This window comes from Sebastes fasciatus, chromosome 12 (genome assembly GCF_043250625.1).
Source record: "Sebastes fasciatus isolate fSebFas1 chromosome 12, fSebFas1.pri, whole genome shotgun sequence".
In the NCBI taxonomy this organism is placed as follows: domain Eukaryota; kingdom Metazoa; phylum Chordata; class Actinopteri; order Perciformes; family Sebastidae; genus Sebastes; species Sebastes fasciatus.
The window spans coordinates 12,338,498-12,363,475 of record NC_133806.1 but is presented as its reverse complement, the minus strand read 5'-3'; the positions used below and the strand labels follow the sequence as shown (position 1 = coordinate 12,363,475).

General features: G+C 41.9%; 1 protein-coding gene across 10 annotated transcripts in view; it reads right to left on the bottom strand.

Annotated features, from left to right (window-relative positions):
* Positions 1–735: 735 nt before the first annotated feature.
* Positions 736–24,978, bottom strand: part of cadm4 (cell adhesion molecule 4) — a 198,029-nt gene continuing 173,786 nt past the window's right edge. For 2 of the 10 annotated variants that reach the window (XM_074654891.1, XM_074654890.1), the window contains exons 6-9: positions 16,221–16,393; positions 8,721–8,831; positions 3,225–3,353; positions 736–2,042 (exon numbers count right to left, since the gene is read on the bottom strand). In XM_074654891.1, coding sequence (XP_074510992.1) covers positions 1,933–2,042; positions 3,225–3,353; positions 8,721–8,831; positions 16,221–16,393 — 523 coding nt within the window. In that variant the 3' untranslated portion in view covers positions 736–1,932. Of the gene's footprint in view, positions 2,043–2,184; positions 2,264–3,224; positions 3,354–3,931; positions 3,963–8,720; positions 8,832–16,220; positions 16,394–24,978 lie in introns of all 10 variants that reach the window. The other 8 variants (XM_074654900.1, XM_074654898.1, XM_074654896.1 and 5 more) reach the window with 6 other exon arrangements.

Sequence of the window (24,978 nt, the reverse complement as noted above, 5' to 3'; positions counted from 1 at the left end):
TGTTTTGTTTATTCTATTTATTCTGAATGAGCTGCCAGTCTCCATCTCCTTCATCTTTCTATCTTCCCACCTATAACTCCGCTATATTCCCCATTGATCTAATCATACGCTCCTGTTCTCTTTTCACCGGATTTCAAAAACAGCACCTGCTAATTACACAGTAAACACACCCAAAAACCAGCCTGATCCCGGAGGTTATTTTTGAATTCTTTTTTATTTTGTCGTGCTTTGTATCTTTCCCCTATAAAGAATAGTTAGCTATATATCAACAATGACACATGGACTCTAAAAGAAACAAGAGTGGAAGACAGGAGAAGAGACGACTAGGCACAGGAGACGAAGAGAGAGAGAGAAAGACTGGGAAAGAGAGGAAAGGTAAGAGTGAAAAAAGACAGCAATTTCTCTACAGTAGAACCAAAAACAAACCATGGGAAGTGTACATTTCTTTAACATTTACAATTATAATAATAACAACGGCAATAATAATAACATTAACAACAATATAATTGTTCAAATAATAATAATAATTAATAAAAAAATCAATAAGACCTCTGGTTTTTCATAAAGACAAATGAAGTTTATTTTTTTATTCTTTTCTTTATTTTCTTTAAAGATCACTGGACAGTGGTTTGTTCGGCTTTGCACCTCTATAGGCTAATATTCTGTGTTAGTATAGTTGCTTCATAATGCGTTTCAATAGTAAACATTTTTTTTTTTCTTAAAAGTTTCATTTAATTTATGTTGCGGTACTTTTTTTTTTATACAAATAAGGAATTCAGAGATATGTATACTTGTTCTGTCAACATGTTTACTGTACGTATGAATGTGTCTGCATATGTGTGGTAGCATTCAGAAAAAAATATCCACCCATTTCATGTTCTCATTCATTCACTCCCCTTGCCCTTCTTATTAAGACTTTTAAACCTTTTTATCCTCTTAATGACATTCGAAAATAATTAAGCTTCTTCTTTAATGCCTTAGCAAGTCATATTCCTTTCTTCTTTGTCGGGAACGCAGCCCAACACTAATCCTTTCATTATTAGGAGCCAATAAAGGAGGAGCGATAGAGGGGGGGGGGGGGACAGACAGACAGAGAGAAAGAGAGATAGAAGGGAGAGGGGAGAGGATGGCAACAGGTGAACGGAGAGGAAGGAGGAGATGGAGAGTTAATTAAAAGAAAAGAGATCCCTCACTGTTGCAGCGAGTGGAAAAAAGATGATTTCTTTTCACAAATTATTGTCGGGGCCATCCAACAGGGATAGCAGAACAGGACAGTTAAAGTCTGGATACTTCTAGACTGAAACCCTCCAGTGTTGTTAGGGAATTATATACAAGTAGGAAAAGATGCAATTTTAAAAATTTCCATTTTCTAGCGCTCAATAGCTGCTCAACCCCTCCCTCCCTCCCTCCTCACTCCCACCGTCTCCATCAGTTATAGATTGAGCTTTGTGAAATAGATGGTTTTCTGCAGGCGCGGAATTATAGCAGTCATCTGCCCCTAATTCCCCTTCCACTTTGGCGGCTGCGCGGGCAGAGCGCCTGTTTTCTTTGTGCTCCCCGCTTCCCTCTCGATCAAAATAATTATGGCGTCATTTCGTTATTGTCTACATTCACCTCGCCCTCTCGCTCTCTCCATTTCCCCCCAGTTTCTCCGACTTACAGTATATGGCACAGTCGTTAATGGCTGGTGGGCCTATATAGGCTCTCTTTTTCTCTCGGTCTGTCTCTGTGTGAGGAGGGATATGGAGTGGAATGGAGCGGGTTGTGTGCAGTATCTGTATACAGTCGTTTTCAGAAGGCCGCCTGTTATGGCGCTTTGTGTACAAGTGTGTGTGTGTGTGTGTATACTGTATATAAGGTGGGAGACAGGGAGAGGGAGTGGTAGGGAGGGGGGTGAGGTCAGAAGAGAAGGGGATAGGAAAGGAAAAGGGGCTACAGTAGGTACTCCTTCTTGCCCTGGCTGGCGTCGTTCCCATTGAGGAAAGCCTCCTGCACCTCGCCGTGTTCATCCAACCCACTGGCCTCATGGGTAAGATAGGAACCTGAGTGAACAGAGACAGAGAGAGAGAGAGAGCCAGAGGAAGATTGGAGGGGGAAGGTTAGGTGGCAAAGCGTCATGATCTTTACAGCGCCATGCAGCATTATCAAACCAACCAGCGCTAATAATATTATTGAGTTCCATACCTGTGACTGATTAATTCATTAGTTAACTGATTGTTAGGTCAATACCAAGCAAGAATAGGCTCTCGTGTACGGTACGAGCCTACGGGCGGAAATTAAAGGTAGGGGAATGGATGTGTGAATAGGAGAGGCAGAAGAGGAGATAATAGACGGGGAGGGAGGAGAGATTGGCAGAAAAGGGTGGAGGGAAGGTTAGAAGGCAAGAGAACAATGGCACGTTTGCGTTCACTCACAAAACCCATCAAGCACATTTTAACATCCCTCAGGTCCGTATGATTAATGAATCGGTGCAGCGCAGGTTACGCGGAGAGCGGTAACTGTTCAAGTCATCTTCCTGCTCGAGTGTCCCTTCACTCCGGGGGTGAGTGACACTCTAATTCTCCTCGCCGCAGAGGTTGACTGGCACGCTGCCAGTCACGGCGGCCCGTAGGCAAAGCCCTAATGGCTCTGTCTCAACATGGTTTGGTTGTAATGGTCCTGTCTCCGCGCTGATTGGCGGTCAAGCCATACCGAATGTTGACTGACGGCTTGTCTGGCCATAGGGTAAGTAATGCTGCCCGCTACGCTGCTCTCGAATCATTTCTTGGCAGTCGGGGTGGACTGGCGAAGGCTGCCAACGCGGGGGCACTTAAAAAGATAGGGAACGCAGGAAGGCTGCTTTTAATAGATGAGCCTTGATACACTAACATGAAGTCATAAAACATGGGGACCACACCTACATTTCCCACCCCGCCCCTATCTCTTCCGCTACCCGGGCCAAGGTCGTCCATCATGGACGGTGCCTGCCTGGAGAGCAGCATCCCATCCTGTCTGCTTCGCACTGACAATTTTACACCTCAGCTTAAAAGAGTATTTTCAGGGAATCTGGGTGTAACTATCCTGCAATGATTTTTTCACAGCTTGTTATGCCAGAAAGTGGCGAGATGAGAAAACGTGCCTGTGAAAAATGTGATAAAATAATTGCCAAAACGTGTGCCCCGATTGTGAAAGAAACTTTTGTGCTACTTAGCGCGTGTGTATGTGTGTGTGTGTGTGTGTGTTACCTTTCTGTCGAACAGAGCACCAGATGGTGACGATGAGGACGCAGATGACGGTGAAAACCAGCAGTGCCAGAACGCCACCTATCACCGCGTACGGTACTGCACTGTGAGTCTCCACCACTGCACCGGGATCTGAGGAGGAACAAAAGAGACAAATAGCGTGTGTGGGCGTATATAAAGGAGAATATGGAGATAAAGAGGAGAGAGAAGTGCAGGCAAAGAAACGGAACAAAAGAGAGAGATGGATCAGAAATGAAAGCAGGAGAGATGTTGTAGGGAAAAAAACAATATAAAAGTGAGAGAAAGAAGAAGCACAGCAGCATGGGAGAGTACAGGGAGCGAGACAGGAGAAAACAGAAGTCAATATCTTCCACCCAACTTGCATTATCACCTTTCATCACCCCCCACTGCAGTCAGAACGGGTGAGAAAAAGGTGGAGAAGTGAGGAGAGTGAATGAAAAAATAAGTGTCAGCCTCTAAAAACCCACTCCAGCCAAGCACCTGTCAAGACCACAATGCATTTTGAATGAGGGGAAACTTTGAGTGTGTTTACACCTCGAGTAGTGCCGCAGCCCTGGGAAGAGAAATCAAAAACTTCACCACAAGATGACTGAAGAGAGATAAAAAGATAAAAAAGGAAAGCTAAATTCTGTGACTTGTAGTAGTATATAATTGCAGCAGTGGCAGTGAATTTTTCATGTCGACCTCACCTTTCACCGACTTTAAAGTAACGGACAAATACTAAAAGAAAAACAGAGGAATAATGATAGGAAGCTTAGGTTAGTGTTGAAGCAATTAGTCAATTAAGCAATTAGTCAGCTGACAGAAAAGCGAAATTATGTAAATTTTAAAGAGGACCTATTATGCTTTTGTGCTTTTTCTCTTTCCTTTAGTGTGTTATACAGTTTTGTGTGCATGTAAAAGGTCTGCAAAGTTATAAAGCCCAAAGTCCACGCCAAAGGGAGTTACTCTCCCCCACTGAAACACTGCTCCTGAACTGCCTGAAACACCTCACTTGAAGTTCTGCCTTTTCTTCCGTAATGTGGTGATGTCGCCAAGTAACACTTTTGCATAATACCTGCCTAGCGGCTAATTTGGCGCGTTAGTTTTGGCCCTCAAAGCTACTTTTGCATAATACCTGCCTTGCGGCTAATTTGGCACATTAGATTTGGCCCTCAAAGCTAGTTAGAGCAGAGCTGGAGCAGAGTCCAAAGAGTTTGGTTTGGTTGATCAATCACATTAGTGGGCCAGCTGACCAATCAGAGGGAAGAGCTCAAACAGAGTGTTTCAGACAGAGGGGGAAAAGAGGTGCTGCAGAACATCCGGTATGAGAATAGTAAAGTTTTTTGAACATTAACGCACGTAAACATGTTTTAGTAGAAATCCAAAATACAAGTATGCACCTGAAAATAAGCATAATGGGTTGTCTTTGATAATTTATTAATTGTTTAAGTCATTTATCAAGCAAAAATGCTAAATATCCACTGGTTCCAGCACCTCAAATGAGTATTTAAAGCTTTTTTTCTTTCTTATTTGTCACTTTAAATTGAATAATTTGAGTTTTGGGACTGTTGGTCAGACAAAACAACCAATTTGAAGACATGATGAGAATCTTTTCAGTATTTTCTGACATTTTGAGGACTAAACAATTAATTGATTAGTTTAAGAAAAAAAAGAAAATCAACAGATTAACTGTTAGTAGCAGCCCTAATACATACAGTAGATCATAAAGCAAACTTAAGACCAAGCATGTATCTTTGTTTCAGTTTCACCAGCAAATCCTTTCTGACAACAACAAAAGCAGGTGACTGACAGTGCAGGGATGTAGAGACAGAGAATGAAACGCTTGGTAAAATATGAATTCAGGGAATTCGACGAAAATAACAAAAGCTTTTTTTGTTTTTTGATGGAGCTGTGGGGGCGTAGTTTAAGAGCTGGGGAGGCCAAATAGGAGACAAGGACACAGAGTTATTGATGCAGCACTTGGACCTTGACGGAACAGAATTAAAACATGAATCATTAATACAGTGCTAACACATGGGGATCAGGAGAGAAAGAGAGAGCGAAGGAGGAGGTGAAGGACAGGGAGAGAAGGATTGACAGCTGAAGAAGAGGGTGCAGCATTCTTGCGCATGCTTTTCTTGGACAAGTGGCATCACATTCTTGATAATGTGTGTGATCAAGTATTGGTGTGGGATAAAATCGGTGAGACGTCGTTACATCTGCAGGCACACGTGTGTGATTTAGCTGTGATAGGATCAAGCAGCAATATTTCACAGGGGATGAAAAAGCAAACGCTATACCTTTACCTCACGCCACCCTGTTTTCAATCCACCGCAGCCCAAAGCTCAACAGGAAATGAATGACAGTATTAAAAAGTGCGTAGGAGCCCCTCAGATGATACATCAACATCGACTAAACCTTCACCAAACTGTTTGAGTCGCTGCTTTTCCTACGACTCTTTATGACATCCACACACGCCCAGCAGGTGAACAACCTCAACCTTGCCACAGATGGCGGCGGTGGCAACAGAAGAACAAGAGGAATTGCTGCCGCTCCCTTTGCTTCATCTCTCCTTTTGAGCAACAAAAAGGAGACAGAGAGCAGCCGAAAGGTGTGGAAAGGAGAAGAAGAGATTCCAGTGAGCGTGTGTTTGTGTGAGTGTATGTATTAGATAAATAGATTCAGTAGATAAAAAGCGTGGGAAACCAGTGAAGGAGTGTATGGTTTTACACACACACAGGGCAGCTGTGGCTCAGAGGGTAGAGCAGGTTGTCCACCAATCGGAAGGTCGGTGGTTCGATCCCCGGCTGCTCCGGGTCACATGTCGATGTGTCCTTGAGCAAGACACTTAACCCCAAATTACTCCCGGAGGCATAGCCATCGGTGTGTGAATGAGTATTTAGATTAAATCCTGATGGGCAAAGTTGGCACCTTAGTAGCCTCTGCCATCAGTGTATGAATGTGTGTGTGAATGGGTGAATACTGACATGTAGTGTAAAGCGCTTTGAGTGGTCGGAAGACTAGAAAAGCGCTATATAAGTCCAAGTCCATTTACCATTTACCATTTACATACACACACACAGAATCGTGTTGCATGGTATTGCGACACTAGGTAGGTATCGCAATACCCTGTCATTAAAAGAAAATAACAACAGGACTCTTATTACCGATCTAATGTACCAATAACATTTTATTCAACATCTTTTCTGAGTCTGAGCAAGCACCTCCTATAATTCAGCAAACACATAATCCACCAAAGAGCATGTGTTAAAATATTATTTTACCTTGTTTCTCAGTAATGTGAAATGGACGTGAAATTTCTTAATTAATACATTTTTATATTTTAACATTTTTAATTATTAAAAATAATAATTTTAAGATCCATATTATGTCATCTATTATCCCTTTACTTTACCTGATGTTTTAGATTTTTTCCGTGGTATTGTTTCAGTATCTGTATCCAGATATTTAGGCAGGGTATCATATCGAAGTCAGAATTTTGGTATTGTGACAACACTAGTGGAAAGGGATACGGAGGACAAGACGCCTGTACGTACGCTTGCGTGATTATTTACTAAAAGTCCCACATGTGTATATGTAGGTGTGTCTGTGTGTGATTAGTTCAACTCAGCCATGCAGACACAGGTGACTCCTAACACACAGGCGTGGGTGTGATGTGTGTCTATGCACGGACCACATTAATAGCCTAGTATGATTTATTATTGTTGTTTTATCATTTATGTAGCTTTATTTCAATTTTTAACAACTTTTTTTTGGTAAGTACCTCTGTTTTTTATAGGGCAGAAATTTTACTTGCAGTTATCACTTAACCATAGTAGCATAGTGGTAATGCACAGATCTACAGAGCATAGTGTCAGTGGTTCAAACGCAGCCTCAAGCATATTTTCTGCAGTTTCAGAATCACCATTGTTTGGTTATATTTTCCCATCATGCTGCATAAGAACATAATTCCTTCAAAGTAAGTCAGCTAACTAGTTTTTTATTATCATTTTAGTCAGCTTATGTGTTTTGGGGAATTTGAGATGAAGTTTTAGAGAAACTAGAATTCTTCTCAGCATTTCAGCAGGCTTTTATCTGAAAAGTGTGCTATCGGCGTCTTAGAGCTTGCAACAACTAAACTTTCTTTTTCCTCAGAAACTAATGTGTTTTTCTGGTCTAAAGACAGATTTTCCACTGTGCTATGGAGAAATAACTCTACGATCGGTCCATTAAATACTTCTATGAAATCATGAACGACGAACTTGATGCACAAAACAATAGGACATAACTCCATTTGTGTTCAGTCATGTTTATTTTTCCAGGTAATCTATCGATGAATCTAGGATAGTAATAGGCCTATTAATAATTATAGGCGAATAATATTAGTCTATTAGTAAGCTTACTTTTTAGCTGTATTGTTATTCATATTATTTTATTTAGACGCATATAACTGCACGTGCAGTCGCATGAACATCATGCTGTATTGAAGAAGACTTGAAACTTGTGATTGACACCATAAACTCATGTTTACAATGTTTACTGAGGTAATAAATCAAGTGAGAAGTAGGCTCATTTATGCAAGTTTAAGTCACTTCCGCATTGGCTTCACTTTTCAGACCCGGAGGTTGCCTACTGGTCCAGATGCATGCCTGTGTTAGGAGTCACATGTGCATCTGCAATTGCTGAGTTGTTCTTTTAGCACATAATCACACAAGCGTATATGTACGCACGTCTTGTTCTCTATGACCCTTTCCATCCCCCAGAAAAGCAGTCTTTCTGTCTCCTGCTGTGCAACATCCTCATCACGGAGAACACGATTAGACACACCTTGATCCCTGATCCTTTCTTTCTTTCTTTCTCTCACTCTACCTCTCTCTCTGTATGTGTGTGTGTGTGTGTGTGTGTGTGTGTGAATGTGTGTGCAGATAAATATGTTTGTGCAGCATCTCCCAGGCCCTCCAGAGGCCAGTGTCAGTCGTTGCCAGTTCCTAAAACTCTTAATGCAGATTCATTAACAGTGCCCACCAAGCATCAAGAGACCCAGACCACACACACACACACACACACACACACACACACACACACGCACACACACGCACACACACGCACGCACACACACGCACACACACGCACACACACGCACACACACGCACACACACGTACACACGTACACACGTACACACACGTACACAAACGCTGACTGGGCAATGTGTGTGTGGGGAGCATCAAACAGCCAGTGATAAGAAAGAGGGAGAGAGCGGAAGGTTGCGCTCGGTGCACACCCAGGAGTCTGCAGGCACGTACGCTCATGTAGATGCAGGGCAAAGGAAGGTTGCAGCAGAAAAAGTGTGTGTGTGCGCGAGTGTTTGTGTGTGTATGTGTGTAGGCCACCTGAGAGTCATCAAATGACTCAGGGAGTGAAAGACACCAAAGGAGAGCAGGGAAGGACGAACAGAGAGATGGAGGCAGAGTAAAAAATGTGTGAGTGTTTGTTACCTTCTGGGTCTGGAGCGAAGCTGGGTGTTAGGAGGGTTGGGGTGACGGGATGGGAGGTGATTGGTTGAGTGGAGGGAGTGGGAGGGACCGTGGTAGTGACTGACACATTATCTACAGACAGACAGACAGATAGACAGACAGGGAATGGGATAACACACACACAGACATGAATGCTATTATCTACAACATGCAGTGACATTTCAACAGAAGGCATTGCAGGGTTTCATAGCAAAGTTACTACAGCCTATAAAACATGACACGCGCTTTATTACTGCTGAATATTAATCCAGTTTCCTCGCCCGCTCTACCTCAGCATCCTGCTCCGTAATCATTGGACGGCGGTCTCAGAGGCAGCCGATGAGTTTTTGAGAAGGAGGTAGAAGATGTAAACTGGAGGAAAGACTTATTTCAAAACACGCTGATCAGCAAACTGAGGCCGATGCCATTTCGATACCAGAGACAAATGTTACTAATTATTTCCCCAAATGGACCGCGTGTGCGAAACGGAATCGATCTCGACCCCTGACAAGCGATAAGGACAAGGACAAATGATGTTCTGTGGCGGGCCTCTGTGCCACGCTGTGCGGGTTAAAGAAGGCGTTTACAATGGGGAAGGCATGCTTTAAAGCAAGGAGGCTGAGCAGAATCATACCTGGCAGACTGACATTCATCTACGAGGCAATTGGAACATATAGGAACACATTCTCTATCACTGACACATTTTCTATGGCACAATGGCAGCAGAGACAGAGACATTGTCTGTGACAGATGCATTCCCAACAGAGCAGTGCCATGCAGGGACTGTCTCATTCAATGCAGAACAATAGCTTGGATCTTGACACATTCTCCGAATCAATGGCTGAGACACAATGGCGGGTAGAGAGGTAGAAGGAGACAAGTTCATATCGCCGTTAAAGACAAAAAAATAATGGCTGACAGGAACTAAAAGGGAGATGGAGGAGTGGGTGAGAATGTGTGTGTGTGTGTGTGTGTGTGCATCAGCACTTTACGAGTGAATAACACGCCACTTCATCAAACAATCGGTGTAAAACCGCAACGTGCCAGGTAGTCGCACTCGAAGTCTCGGGGACGCACAAACAGCTTGTTTTGAAATACATGCAGGCTTGTGCACACACACGTACAAACACACCACATGCACATTTACACACATATGCATAATTGGCCATGTACGTACACACTCACACTCACAAAGGCATACAGGAACATACAGTACACACACACACACCCTGCCCTTTCTGGTCAGGAGTAATTTATTGGTAAGTATTCCTCTGTCTCTTCTCTGCCTTTCTCCCAGTGGCCCTGAGATCATCAATCTCTTTTTGCACTCCTCTTATGTCAGCACTATACCTCCCCCCCCCCCCCCCCATCCCGATTTTTTTTTCTTCTTCAAGCCCAGCCTTGGTCTCTTTCTCTCTGTGAAGCAATATTACATGATGCGTAGTGTATTTTGTGGGAAAGACAAAGAGATGAGCAGAGTTTTCTGTGAAGTAAAGTGAGAGAGGGAGGGACGGGGGGAGGAAAAGTGGACCAGATGGAGAAGAAGGAGAAATTACCGAGCACTTATATAAGTGTTGCTGCTCTCCTGTACGAGTGCATATACTGTATGTTGAATGTGTGGATACAAGTATGCGTGCACTTGGTTGTCACTTGAGCCTGAGGATTAATGGCCGAGGTTGCTGCACTAATTAACTGGACGCTGATTAATTTCTCTCGACTATCGCGAGTGACCTAAAAATTGTTCTTTCTCACTGTTTACAACTTTTTTTCTTATCGTTCCACCGTCATCCCTCGCTTCTTTTCTCCCTTGTTCTTCTTCAACCAAACTCTCTTCCCCTCATTCGCACCCCCTCCCTCGGCCGCCTCTCTGGTTTCACTCCTCTGCGACTACGTTTCCCTCACCGCCTCTCCTCAGCTTAATTAAGGAGAATGCCATACAGCTGTCGTCCTCTTGGCCGATAGAGTCCTTTTTTTTCTCTCCCCTCCTACATCATATTGTTATTCATTAACACTATATGGCTGCCAATCAGGCACACAGCCCATGTTATTTCCAGGGACGGATGTGGCGGCACTTGCGATAATGACGTTTCTCACTCGTATCTCGTTCTCGCAGAAGTGCGCCTGAGGATACTGCGCCGCCATTTTGGATGAGCCCCTGTTATTCTTTCATGTTCCGTGTTCCCTGATTATAAAAAGGGCTTTGGCCCAGAAGCAGTGGTGGCTCCGGCTGTCAATCAGCGCGCCGAATGCTGGACATTGGTCAGGGGGTCCACTGCGGAGGCCACTTAAGGCCAACACTGATTGGCTGAAGACTCATTCAGAATTCACTCAGGCGCCAATAGAGGTGCGTCGTCATGTGTGGAGGAAGGCTACACAATTGACTCTGCATTATCTCCGTCTGGCTTCCTCTGCCACAAGCCCCCCAACCTTTTCCCACTTTCGTTCTCATTCCATGTTTTTTTTTAAAGTCTCACTTCATTAAATGGAGGACTGTGTTTTTTGTTCCAATTATCCTGACGGCTCATTACAACGGCAGAGGAGACACAGACTAATCCCTGGTCACCTAGCTTCCGTCTCCATCTCGCCATCATTTCATCTTCCCAACATACTTTCCACGAATCTTTCTATAAAACTATTAGTCTCTCTAGTCTCCCCCCTCGCTCACTTTTCTGCTCTGTTTTGCCAAAATATATACACACATGAATATAAGTGCGTAACATATATGCAAACTAACAAATCTCATCTCCTCATCTGACCCTCTCTTTCTTTTTTCTCTCCATCTCCCACACTCTCTCATGCAATTCAATTCTAATGGGTTTTATTGGCTTGGCGATTCATCTGAGTGCGGCAGCTCTGTTCAATTACATAAGGGAGCCTGCCGGGCTTTCACCAGACAATCAGCAACACTCTCCTCCCAGTCACATGCACACACATTCATGTGCACCTTTTTGCGTATACACACATACAAAAAAAAAATCCAATTTCTCCTTAACAATGGTGGCACAGAGATGAAACAACCAACAGAGGCCACATCATTTCCACATTCTGCAGATGCTTGCTGTGTGTGTGAAATGTGTACGAGTGTGTGATTCATTCAAAACACAATTATGTCATTAGCGACTTTCTGAAAGTTGGAGAAAGTTAATTTCACCGCATTAACTTGTGCGCACACATACATGCGCTCTTTCCTCTAAATCATAAACACATCAAAGCGCACACACACACACACACACACATTCACACACAGACTTACATGTACACACAAGCGTGACCAGTCAAATAAAGCTCGGCTTCAATGCATCACGTCTTTGCCAGGGCCCGGGCTCCCCGGAGACATTCCCCACCTCTCGTTCTCTGTTCTCCTGCGCCAGCATTAAGCCTCGTCTCCCCTCATAAAGTGACAGCGCCTAAAGCACCTGTGACAAATTGGCAGCCACTTTTGCCTGAGTTTGTACTCTGTGTACGGATCCTGATGGCAGATAACTCTGGCGGAGGGAAGCTTGACATGGAATGAAAAGGAGAAAGACGAGAGAGAGGGAGCACTGGTAGTTTTTCTGCACCTGCAATAAAATGGTTTCTTTTCTGCTGAGTCATCTTTTACAACACACATCCTCCAGTGCTCCCTCCTCACCCCTACCCTTCCTCTCCCAGTGCACCCTGGGATTCCCTCTGGGAAGACTAGGAGCCAACTGTACTGACATCCCGTTTATCTGACAGGTTGTGGTAGTGCATGTTAACCTGCGTTCGACCTCCATCGTCCTTCTTCCCTCCCTTTTCATTCCTCCATCGCTTCCTCCCACCCTCTCTCCCTCCCCAACTCCTCACTCAGTTACACTCCCTTCTCTCCGTGCCATATTCTAGGAAACCTAGGCCGTCTTCGAGTAAAGAGGCTGAACTGCAGCTGAACCGAGAACAGAGGGCAAACTGGTGGCGATGTGAAAAGCAGTTGAAAGGGTGTGGGAGGAAGTGGACAGGAGGTGTAAAAGAGGCGAGAACAGCGGGCAGAGGAAAAGAGAGGACGGATGTCGAGGAAAGGAATGGGGGTGAGGCGACGGAGGAGTGAGAATAACAAAGAGATGGATGGAGAGGTCGAAAAACTAAAAATAAGAAAACATGAGGCACAAGAAAGAGGAGAGTCTGTATCTTTTTTCTATCACCAAAGTATTGAGGAATAAGTGAAGAGCTTTGTTACAAAATGAGATAAAAAAATAAAAATAAGACACCTACAATAACAACGTGGGTGCGGGAATGACAAAAGAGCACTCTGTGTTAGCGTTGTGAGTCATCTTAACATATTTCACACAGTGCAGTCATATTTATTTTCACTATTGACTGATGAACTTTGTATTTAATCATCAGAAAGGAGCACTTCATATTAAATCATCCTGGTTGGTTTATTTGCATTAGCAGCGATGCACAGCAAACACACCGTTTAATAATTATCTAACATTTACAAAGACGCGCATATCACTGGAAACATTACAGCCTGAAAGCAAGGAGTTCATTTGACATTTCTTGCGAAAGAATTAACACCACGTCAGCCAGATTATTAGTTAGAGGGAAAATCAAGAGTGATGGCTGAATCAACAACTCTGAGCTCTTTGAGATAAGGTTTGAAACAATCTGCCCAGTGGGCGAGTACATATTTCTTTTTTGAAGTACAGCAAACCACCACTGATACGTGGCTACAGCAGGAGGATTTAAGAAGCTGATTGCTGGAAATCCGCGGTGCAGAGCAGAGGAGTCGAAGTCTGGCTTATGTTGGTTATGTGGATTTCTGGTCTTTTATGGATTTTGGTCTAAGCAAGATTCCTTACTTTAAACGTATCCCCTTTTTTCATAATAGGAGAGGATAAAAAAAGAAAAAAATCGAGTTAATGACCAGCGCAGAGTGACGGCATGAAATAAAAAAAAGATAAATGATGAAATGTAGGAAAGAAGAAATGGCACAGAGAGGAGATCAAATGAAGGCGACAGCTAACAAATGGTGAGGGAGGAAGCTGAGGAGGAGGGAGAAAGACAGAACATTTTTCTACAGAGGTGGCAACGCACATCAAAGCTCGACATGTCTAACCTTCTAGGATAGAGAGAGAGAGACAGAGAGAGAGAGACGAAGAGAGAGAGAGAGAGAGGGAGAGTGGGTGGGGATGTCACCTTTCATCTTGCCACTGTTGCCACCCTTGATGCCTGTGGAAAGCTGCCATTATGTGTGCCTTTTGATGCCATGCTTGTACAAGAGTGTGCGATTGTTGTGTGTGCATGAGAGAGAGAAAGAGAGTGTGATGGATGGATGAGGGGGCGCTAAGCGAAAGCAGCCTGAAAATGTTACATAAGATATCACGTCTCTACTCCCTCCGTCCGTCCCTCTGCTTCTCAGCTCCAATTCAGGTGCATCAGGGTGCAATGACTGGAGCGGCCAGCAGGGGGGGAGCAGATGAAAAACCTGCTGAGTGACAGGAGTGTGCATGTAATTAGGCCACGGATTGGATGTGAAACCGTAGAAGCCTCTAATGATGAGCTAGCTTTGCGATTTAGCTTCGCTGCTGTCCCATTAAAATCCCCACAATTCCAATTTGTCCTTGTTTAACTGCGAGTTTACTCAGTTGTTTCATGGGGGGATTACACAACATTAACACGCTGATATCAAAACCTTGTTTTCAAAGTGTGCTTCAAACTTGGGGGAGAAAGTGGCCAATTTGTCCCATTTTCTGAAACACAACTATCGTGATGACAAGATTTCCATGTGATGTTGCGAGCTCCGCCATCGTCTTCTTTGAGCCACGGTGTGCAGTCTATCTAGGTCAACCTTCATTAAGAATTTAGCAACCAACCAGTGAATCGAGGTGCAACATCTTGGAAAACTTAACAACAAAAGCCCCTTACCCACATCCTCCTTCCCCATCTGAAACTTCTGCTCAAGCAACAAGCAAAGTCGCCCTGAATATTAAATGCAACAGATGTTCCACTGTTCTTTTTGCCAAATGGTACCATGTAAAACACATAGTTCCAACAGATTCAGCATTGCATTAATATTTTGCACTGTGTGTTAACAATGGGGCCATTACTGTAGCAAAACTATTTGCAAATGTGTGTGGAGAGTTGTGTAACTATCAGATTTGTAAATGTGTAAAAAAATCTAGGAATGCTATTCAACGTGTAAATGCTATGTAAATATGTAAATGCGTACATAAATCCGTAAATGTGTAGAGAAATCTGTCAATGCATAAATAAATCTGTAAATGGGTACATAAATCCGTAAATGTGTAGACAATCTCTAAATGTGTACATAAATCCGTAACTATGTAGACAAATCTGTAAATTTGTACATAAATCCGTGAATGCGTAGACAATCTGTAAATGCGTACATAAATCTTTAAATTTGTAGACAATTTGTAAATGCGTACATAAATCTCTAAATGTGTAGACAAATCTCTAAATGTGTACATAAATCTGTAAATGTGTAGACAAATCTGTAAATGCGTACATAAATCGCTAAATGTGTAGACAATCTGTAAATGCATACATAAATCTGTAAATGTGTACATAAATCCGTAAATGTGTAGACAATCTGTAAATGTGTACATAAATCTGTAAATGTGTAGATAAATCTCTAAATGTGTACATAAATCCGTAACTTTATAGACAAATCTGTAAATTTGTACATAAATCCATAAATGCGTAGACAATCTGTAAATGCGTACATAAATCTGTAAATGCGTACATAAATCCATAAATGCGTAGACAATCTGTAAATGCGTACATAAATCTGTAAATGTGTAGACAAATCTGTAAATGCATAGAGATGAGTGAGAAAATGAGATACAGTTTTGCTACAATAATGGCCCCATACTGTAGTTAACATCTTTGTCTCCTACATGTCAGCTCACATTGTGAAATTCATTTAGTTGTCAAAACATCTCTAATCCTTATTTATTGCACTTGACGATTAAAGTTACTCTGGATTTCTGGAAGAGAGGAATGGGTCACAGGGGACAAGATAAATTGGTTCTTTACAAGAGAAAGCCCGAATAATGATGTTGGTGACTAGTATTTGAACATGGAAGCCTACATGTGGAATCAATATCACTGTTGAATCAATTGCACAGGAGGTTTAGCCGAGGTTTCCTGCTGTGTACCGAATCAGGAAAAACAAATAAAGCCGAAAGACAGATGAGACAAGCGTCAGGATTTAATGGCTCTGTTGCGCAGTGCCAGAAAAGCCAGACTCCAAAGACACTGGGAAGATAAAAGGATCAATAAAATTTTAAAGATTTCTCAAAACAATATCATCCAAACACAAGAACCAGAAAGGTAACAAACAAAAGATCCATTGAACATAAAATTATTCTGAACAGTTAACAGTTACCTGGGATGCTAAGACTGGAAATGAAAACAATGGAGGAAAAGAATCAATGGAGCAAACTTTTCAAGCACACAAGAAAACTTGAAACATGTAATTAACTGTCAGTCGTAGATACTCACCATACACCAGTAAGGTGTAATGGTCGGCAGCGCGTCCGTAGTTGTTCTGGGCCTGGCACAAATACGTCCCGTTGTGTGATTGGCTGAGACGGGAAATCTGAAAGGTGGGGCCGGAAATCTCTGCCCTCTCGGGTAAGGACTCGTTAATCTTGGACCACTGGATGTTCCTGGGCCTGACGGGACGGAGACAGAGAGAGGTTTCATGTTTAATAGCGCTGAAATGACATGTCGACACATGATTTTTGATAATTAATTCATGGCTGAAGTCATTTATCAAGAAAAATGTCATCATTTGCTGTTACCATCTTCGCTCATGTGAGGATTTACTGCTTTTCTCTGTTTTATATCACAGTAAACGGAGTATCTTTGGGGCTTTTGGTTCGTAATTTGACAAAAAAAGTAATTTGAGGACGTCATATTGGGATCTGGGATATAATGATGTATCCTTTTAATTCTTTTTTTTGACATTTCATAGAGATTAATTAACCACTGGAAAAAGAAATCAATGGATTTTATTGATCATTTAAAAACATATTTTTAAACTAGCCTATCCACTTTAACTACAACAACTGTATCTTGTATTTTCCTCTGTTGCCTCTTGTATGTATTGATTGCAATGATGTTCTATTACTGGTGCTTGTTGTGTATTGTGGCATGAAAGGCGTCATTAAATAAAATGTGTTAATATTATTAATTTATAACTCCAACTTCAAAAACTTGACTCTGAGCTTCACATAGCCACCCACATGCATGCACACACTCACATACGCAATATCCACACATAATCCTGCAACAGCATAATGTTCAACCTCTACTGTATGCCATTTAAACACAGCTATATTGCAGATTTACACAGATAATTACTTGTACTTCCACTATTCTGCTACTACTATTACCTCTAGGGGTCGGCTTGTTCACTGTCTTACCGGTAGTCTGATGAAGGGTTGATATCAGTTAAAGGGATAGTTTGGGTGTTTTGAAATGGGGTTGTATGAGGTACTTATCCATAGTCAGATAATTATCATCTAGTGTAGGTAATAACCTACAATAGATGACAGTCAGCACACCCCCAGCTTGGAGAAGCAGACAGGAGTTACTGCTTGGAAGAAAAGCAATGTTCTGCTTTGGATGGGGCAAAACGTATTTTAGCCACAAAAGAAAGGACCTAAAAAAAATCAATATCAGTTTAAGTGTACCTTATATTTAGAATATTTTGGCCTGTTTACCTTGCCATGAGACGGCCATACAGTCTATGTTTCCGACGGGGAAGTGAAGTCTTTATCTATGCTCTCGCCAAAGCAACCAGACCCCATTGAAAAAAAACTGTAATTTTCCCTCACAGAACACAGAGTTGCTGGTCTACCTGCTGCCTCGATCAGTTAGTTTGTTTGTGTTATTGTGTGACTTTGGTTAGTTTAAATCCACCAAAGTCACACAATAACACAAACAAACTAATGAAGCAGTGACAGATAAGCAACCCCCGTGCTCTGCGAGGTAAAATTATTATTTTTTTCAATGGAGAGTGGTGGCTTTGGCGAGAGCATAGATGGATACAGTGGATTCAGTTCCCCCATAGGAAAGGGCTGTCTCACAGCAAGGTAAACATTCTAAATATAACATATACTTAAACTGATTATGCTTTTTTAGGTGAGTCTTTGTTATAGGTGTCTAAAATATGCTTTGCTGCCGGCATCGTACACAGCAGTACATTGCTTTGGTTCCTTGTCTGCTTCTCTAAACTGGGTGCGTGCCGACCATCATCTACTGTAGGTAATACACTGACAATGGATAAGCCTCTCATACAACCCCACTTCAAAACACCTGAACTATCCCTTTAAATCTCAGTGGAGAGACTGGAGAAAAAAAGACTCGTGATGACTCCAAAGTTGCCCTATTTACATGTTTTGTTTCTTTATATGTATACATGTTACATGTTAGCTACCAGTAAACCTATATTCAAGAATCCACTGGTTTTGTTCAGAACTGGAGTGAGTGTGAAGCCTGCATACAACACAACAACTACCTCTCTAACTAACACGACCGCTAGTCTGAAACACACTGAGTAAAACCTGAGGTGCTAAAGGGTATTAAAATGAGAAAAGTGAAAGGAGACAGGGCATCGAAGGCACAGGCACCTGGGGATGCTATAAAAAGAGAGGTGAAGAAGGAGCGTAAAGAAGCCCACAGGGGGAAGTTGACATGAGAAGAAAGTATAAAAAGGGGGCTTGGAGATGGAGCCAATGGCGACAGAGGGGCTGCATCCTGACCAATTACGGGGAGATGGATGGTCAGAGGGCGGCGATGGTGTGAAAGGGGGTTGGCAGGAGCGAAAGGAGGGCAGATGAGAGAGAAATAGGGTGTCAGATGTGCAGGGGGGGAAAAAAAGCAGAAAGAGTGTTACTCGAGGAGAGAGAAGAAGAGATGAAGGGAAGGAGCAGGCAGACAAAATGAACTGGTCATGAAAGACGGGAAGGCAGTGCAGACAGGAGGTGCGAGGATTACAGAGACATCCTGGCGAACAACGCTATGTGTGTGTGTGTGTGTGTGTCTGGCTGAGTGTCATGGCTCATGCCACCCTGGCCAGATTACAATCCTGACTCATCTGGGTTCTAATCCCTCAGGACGTCTAATTAAACCTCTTTCTTGCTTAGTCACACACACTCCCTTACGCATCCTAACAAAATCTCCCTCTGTTCCTCTCTCTCTAACACACACACACACACACACACACACACACATATATACACTTGTACTCCCACACACTCCTTCAAACGTTAACACACAAATAAGAAGGCAATTAAGCGAACTGACAAGACATCGTCTCCATCTCTCCTCCTAATAACAGACAAACAATGAGTGTACCCGTCCACCAAAAGGAAGTGGCATATAATTGGTCATTAATACTTAACAGGCAGTTAACAGGGCCAGGGAGCAGGCGGGAGGGCGACAAGGGGACAGTAATGTGTGTGTGAGTGTGTGTCTGTGTGTGCAGTCCAGCATGAGATGAGGGTCAGAGTCCAGAGTGGCCTGCTGTCCCATCTCTCACTGTCACATACGTGTGCATGCACCACACAAACACTCACATAGAGTCCCCAACCAGCCGTTACAAAGCTTTAGTGGGGCTATAGCCAATACGCTTCTCAGCCAGTCCTCACTGTGGGATTTCACTTAAGTCATCACACACACACACACACATGCACACACCTTGGCTGCATGAAGCTTCACTGGGGAGCTTTAGTGGACTCGATGCCCACAGACAGACGGACCATCTAGAGGAGGGTTTAAGAGCTTAGGACCCAATACCCTTCTGGAGAGTGCACAAAGGGCCCTGGACACACTAGAAAAAGGCTTTGTTTCAAAGCTGGATCTTAAAAGTGTTGACTGCTGATTGGGTTTAGAAGCTCCGCCATCACACACACACACACACACACACACACACACACACACACACACACACACACACACACACACAGAGTCACATTCAAGTTTATATGTCCACATTTATACTCTTCTAGTAATTTCTCTCTGCCTCCGTCTTAAGCTCTTTTTCTCTCCGTCCGTCAAGCAATAAAATATGGATCAGGTGGTTTTTATCTGTCCATCACACATTAAATGTCAGGTCTGGGTTATATAACTTAATTTAACTTTCTCCGGTTCCTTGGACGAGGTGTCAATTGTATTTCCCTTCACACCGTTGGTTTGAGATATATAGAGTTCCAGAGAGATGATGTCTAATAATGAGAGAATCAATTGGAAAAGTTTATGGGTATAGTGTCTGTGACTGTATGCAAATGTTCATACCATTACCAATATATGGTCTACATTGTTTCCCTGTGGCAGTTTTTTGATTTGACATTTATAACTGATGAATTTTTGATTATTTTGTATTTATTTATTTATTTTCTTCTATTTTTATCTTCTTATCTTTATATATATATATATATATATATATAGTTTTACTTTATATACTGGTGTATATAAATATATTTCACTTTTCTATTTTTTTTTTGGGGGGGGTTGTTTAATACGTTTTTAATTAGATTTGTTTGAGCGATTAATTTGCACGTCAATATATTTTTTCGAACTGTCGTTTTTGTCATGAATACCCTCACACAGAACGCAAATATTGCGCGGAACGAGGTCAATTTTCCTGAGCTCTGTCCTGCAAATAAAGGCATCAACCAATCACATCATGCAGAATAGACTTATTCAATATGTACACTATATTGTACAACACCATGGAAGTGCTGCAACTCTCGCAAATTCGCATCTCTGCCGGTATGAACGGTTTTGATCCAAGTATTTTGCATTTTCGTGTCGTTAATTCGCTCCCTGTGTATAAAGGCCTTTACCCATGTGCAATCTGGGGTGGGCGAAGGGAGGAGGGGATATTTTAAAGACTGGAGGAGCAAATAAGAGCTCTTTGTGGGAAAGTTGATGTCATATTATATGTAAATAATCAAGAATACCATGTATTAAAATGATCCATGTCCAGTATTACAGATGTTATACAGATGATAAATGCTGATGATTTTCTTATACTCATTCTAACCTCCAGTATTGAAAAACAAAAAGAATTTTATCACAAAAAAATTAACAAATATAAGGTGATACCACAGGTACAACCCTTCTGAGGCCTGTACTAGGAAGCGAGTTCAGCATACCCAGGGTATCTTCTCATTATCTGGCTTAACTAACCCTAACAAACGGTCCTACGGCGGTGGTTATCAACTCGGTAAGTCAACACAGGGTTTCTCAATCGGGCTATGAGCACGTTCACATTAAGACGCGGCGTTTGCAGCATATGACCAATCGCAAACATGGACGAGTCTACTGTCAGCAGAGCGGCACATTTTACAAAGGAGGAGCAAACTATAATATCGGACAAATATGAAAAAGTTAAATACATAATTCAGTCTAATAGTAACACAGTTGAAGCTGCCAAATGCAGGAGGGACAGCTGGCAAAAGAAACAATTGCCGATGTGTGAATGCGTAAATTAACAGATTTATCAATTTAACGGAATACTCAAAAGTCAGATGTGTTCGTCCAGATGGGGCAGTGATTTCATAGAATGGATGAATAGGTTACATTTCATTATTCCCTTTAGTAAAAATGTGGCGTGTATGACTATTTCAGCCTTCTTTCAGCTGCGTCCCCGACTCCAAAACGGACTTGAGAGCAAGTTAAAAAATAAAAATAAAATCATTTTCATACGATCTGCACACCAAGCTCTGATTGGTCAGTAGGCGGTGCTTTCATACGAGTTGATTTCTTATCTGGAACATAACCTGCTCCGGAGCAGGTTAGGTGTTCAGCATAAGTTACCATGGTGATCTACCCCGGTAAGAAGTGAACCACCGTCGTAGGACGGAAAACCCTGAAGTTACCTCCCTAACCCCAATTCCTGCTTCGTTGTACAGGCCTCTGGTTGTGATCAAACTGCGTCTTTGGCACTTTAATGTCATGATTACAAGAATACCTTGATTGGTTTGGTGATACTGTAAATTGACACGTGATATATTAGACACTCTTGGTTTGACTTCAATTATAATTCAAGGGATGATGCATTTGGGATTGAATGGCCCAAAGGAGGCCTTCATCATTTGTGGAGGACAGCATGTGGCTGTACTTAATTCTGATAGTCTATTTCCTTATAATTTCCTAAAAAGGAGTTGATATGAAGTTGCCGTTCATTTCTAAGCATGGTTCCTAGAAAGCACCGAGATATCTTGCAGTAATTATAGGGAGTACATTGAAGTTGGTGGAGATTAGTAGTACTTGGTAATTACTTGAAGTTTCCAAGAAAGGCCCCTGGTATTATGTGGGATAGTAATTATATAGAAAGAGGTCAACTTAGTGTTCATTTCAACAACACATAATAAAGAGAGACGGGGTGAGATCTCTTGAATGCAGCTGGCTATTTTCAGCTACTTAGAGGGAGAAGCTCTCACTCATTTTTCTTTTTTTTTCTTTTTTTAATCTGTATTGACGGCTGATAAAGTGCAGATGTTCTCCTTACAGTGATGCCCTGCTTTACTCTCACACATTTAGTAACCATCCAGGAAAACCTGTTTTCTGCTGCAGCCAGTGAAAAGCTCCACTAGAGCAGGTAGAGGTTACTCAAGGACGTTTGCACAATAGCTAGAAGGCTTTTTTGTGTAAGGTGGACAGTAATTACTTGGAAAATGAATAGTATATGTAATAAAACTGTCTGTGTGATATTCACAGATCATCTTTCTGATTCATCTCTATGGCCCATAAATCAAACTTTTCCGGCAAACAACCTTGCCAGCTCATTGTTGCATCTGTGTGTTCATCTCATAGACTGTATATAAGAAATGGACATAATTTTGTGAACTGCCGTTTTGAGGCCTCGAGTTCGGCATTTTGGCCGTCCCCATCTTGGTTTTTGGCCGTCAGCATCTTGGTTTTTTGCAACCAGAAGTGACATGAGAGGGTGGAGCTAAGTACAGCCCAATGCTCAATAAGAAATATTTTGACGAAAAATGTTATAAATTAACTTTCATGAACTGAAAACACACTGTGAAAGGGTTAAAGTTGTAAGACAAAAACGTGGACAACTCCCAGACCGGACAATGCCATGTTAGCGACCTATCAATCACAAGGTAGCCACGCCCTACATCATACCCTGCTCTATGGTCTATTTGACTCTAAATTGGGTCATAATTTACTAAGTGAACATCATGCTGTATTGAAGAAGACTTCAAACTAGTGATTGATACCATAAACTCATGTTTATAATGTTTACTGAGGTAATAAATCAAGTGAGAAGTAGGGTAATTTCCTCATAGACTTCTATACAATCAGACTTCTTTTTGCAACCAGAGGAGTCGCCCCCTGCTGGCTATTAGAAAGAATGCAAGTTTAAGGCACTTCCTCATTGGCTTCACTTTTCAGACCCGGAGGTTGCGGCCTGGTTCATCTTTGTGTTTAGACTCTAAAAACGGTTTGAAATCTTCCAAACTGCCCTGGTGCCGTTTCTTTACATTATCATTGGTGTTATTTTCATATATTTTCATTTTTTTTTTAAATTGCTCTGAGAAAAATATAAAGAAACATTACCAGCAGACACTTATAAACCTCATCGCTTTAACTGCTAAACTACTCTCTACAGTGTGTGGTCAAAGCAGAAGAGCATTAAGACCTTTGGCTCTGACTTTTGCAATCATTCTAAGTTGCTGAATTTAAGCTTTTCCTACATTTATACATAGAAAAGGTGCTCTGGGTAAATGTTTGAACTGAAGTGAACTAAAGCCAGCAAAAAGTTTACCCTCCAAACATACTGCCAGAATCAAAGTCGAGCCCTGTGGGCTTTTAGCTGTCTGTGTCGCTGCTACTTGCAGCTACCAGCTGTTTGGTGATGTTACAACCTGAATGTCATTCTCATAGCAGCTCAAAACAATTCCCCAAAAAACATTTTAACATGAATACGTGCTGTCCAATAATATCGTTTTGTAAAAATGTAGTGTTAGTAAGAATCGACGTTGGCAACCTCCTGCGTTTTGCCGTCAATCAAACACTTTCTGTGTGTCCTTAAGCCGATTTGTCAGGACTCGTCGCAGTTTTTCAAACACAAACGCTTTGTTGAGACAAACCTTTTATACTTTCTGATTATTTTGTCAGGAATTCATTATGGAATGAGAAAAAAAACACATAAACACACTGCTGTGACAAGCTAAAAAAAGCAGCGTTTTGTGCCAGCTGGTGAATGTGTCGGTTTCATAGCTTGTTGAAGGTGAAGCTGAATGCATCTAAGGCTACGTTCACACTGCAAGACTTGGTGCTCATTTCAGATTTATTGTTCAGATCAGTTTTTTTTGTTTGGCTGTTCACATTATTTTTTAAATGTGGCCATTATCAGATTACAGTGTGAACAGGTCACAGTCCTGAACTGACGTCACACGCAGACAGTGAAGTCAAAGTTTACGGTTTCATTTATAAGTTGATGTGGAAGCCAGCAAATTCATGAGCAGATGATAACGAGGATGGGGATGGTTGATTGGCTGAGTGCATCACCGGTTTGGGTTTTTTTTGGCCCAATTTTTGTCATTTTATTGTGCTAATTTAATGGTCCGATATAATTTAATGGCCTCCGAAAAATGAGAGAGCCGCTGCTCAGCGGGCAGCCCGACACTTTTACTATCTAGCTCTGTGAATTAAGGGTTTATTTTTTTACCAAACCAGAGTTGGTGATTTTTGTAACAGCAAAGAAAAATAACCAAGAAGATTTTGGTGAGTTTTATTTTGTTGCTGTTGAGTTTGAATTAAGTGTGTTTTACGATGCTCCGCCGCTCGAACACAACTCCCAGCTGAAACTACGGCTGAAAATGATGGCTTTTTGTGGAGCAATGGCTGCTATTTGTGTTTTGAATTGAAAAAAAACATTCAAATGTACAAACATTGCAGACACACACTCAACATAATGTTACAGAGGAAAAAAAGGATAGAAATAATAATGATAATTAAAAATAAAAGAATTGGGATAAATAAACTTCAAAAATATACAATTATAAGAAAGAAAAAACATACATTCTTCTTCTTTAAAGAGTTCACTATACACTTTGACAGTTTTATCACATTTATTAGTATTTATAAATTTGAGAGTCTTGATATATTCTTTAACCTCACATAAAAATCCAGTGAAATTGGGGGGGTAGAAATGGCTGCTTCTTCTGTACGGAGGTGCGTGTGGATGACGTAAAAGTCACATGAATTTTGATATGACTGTTTCAGA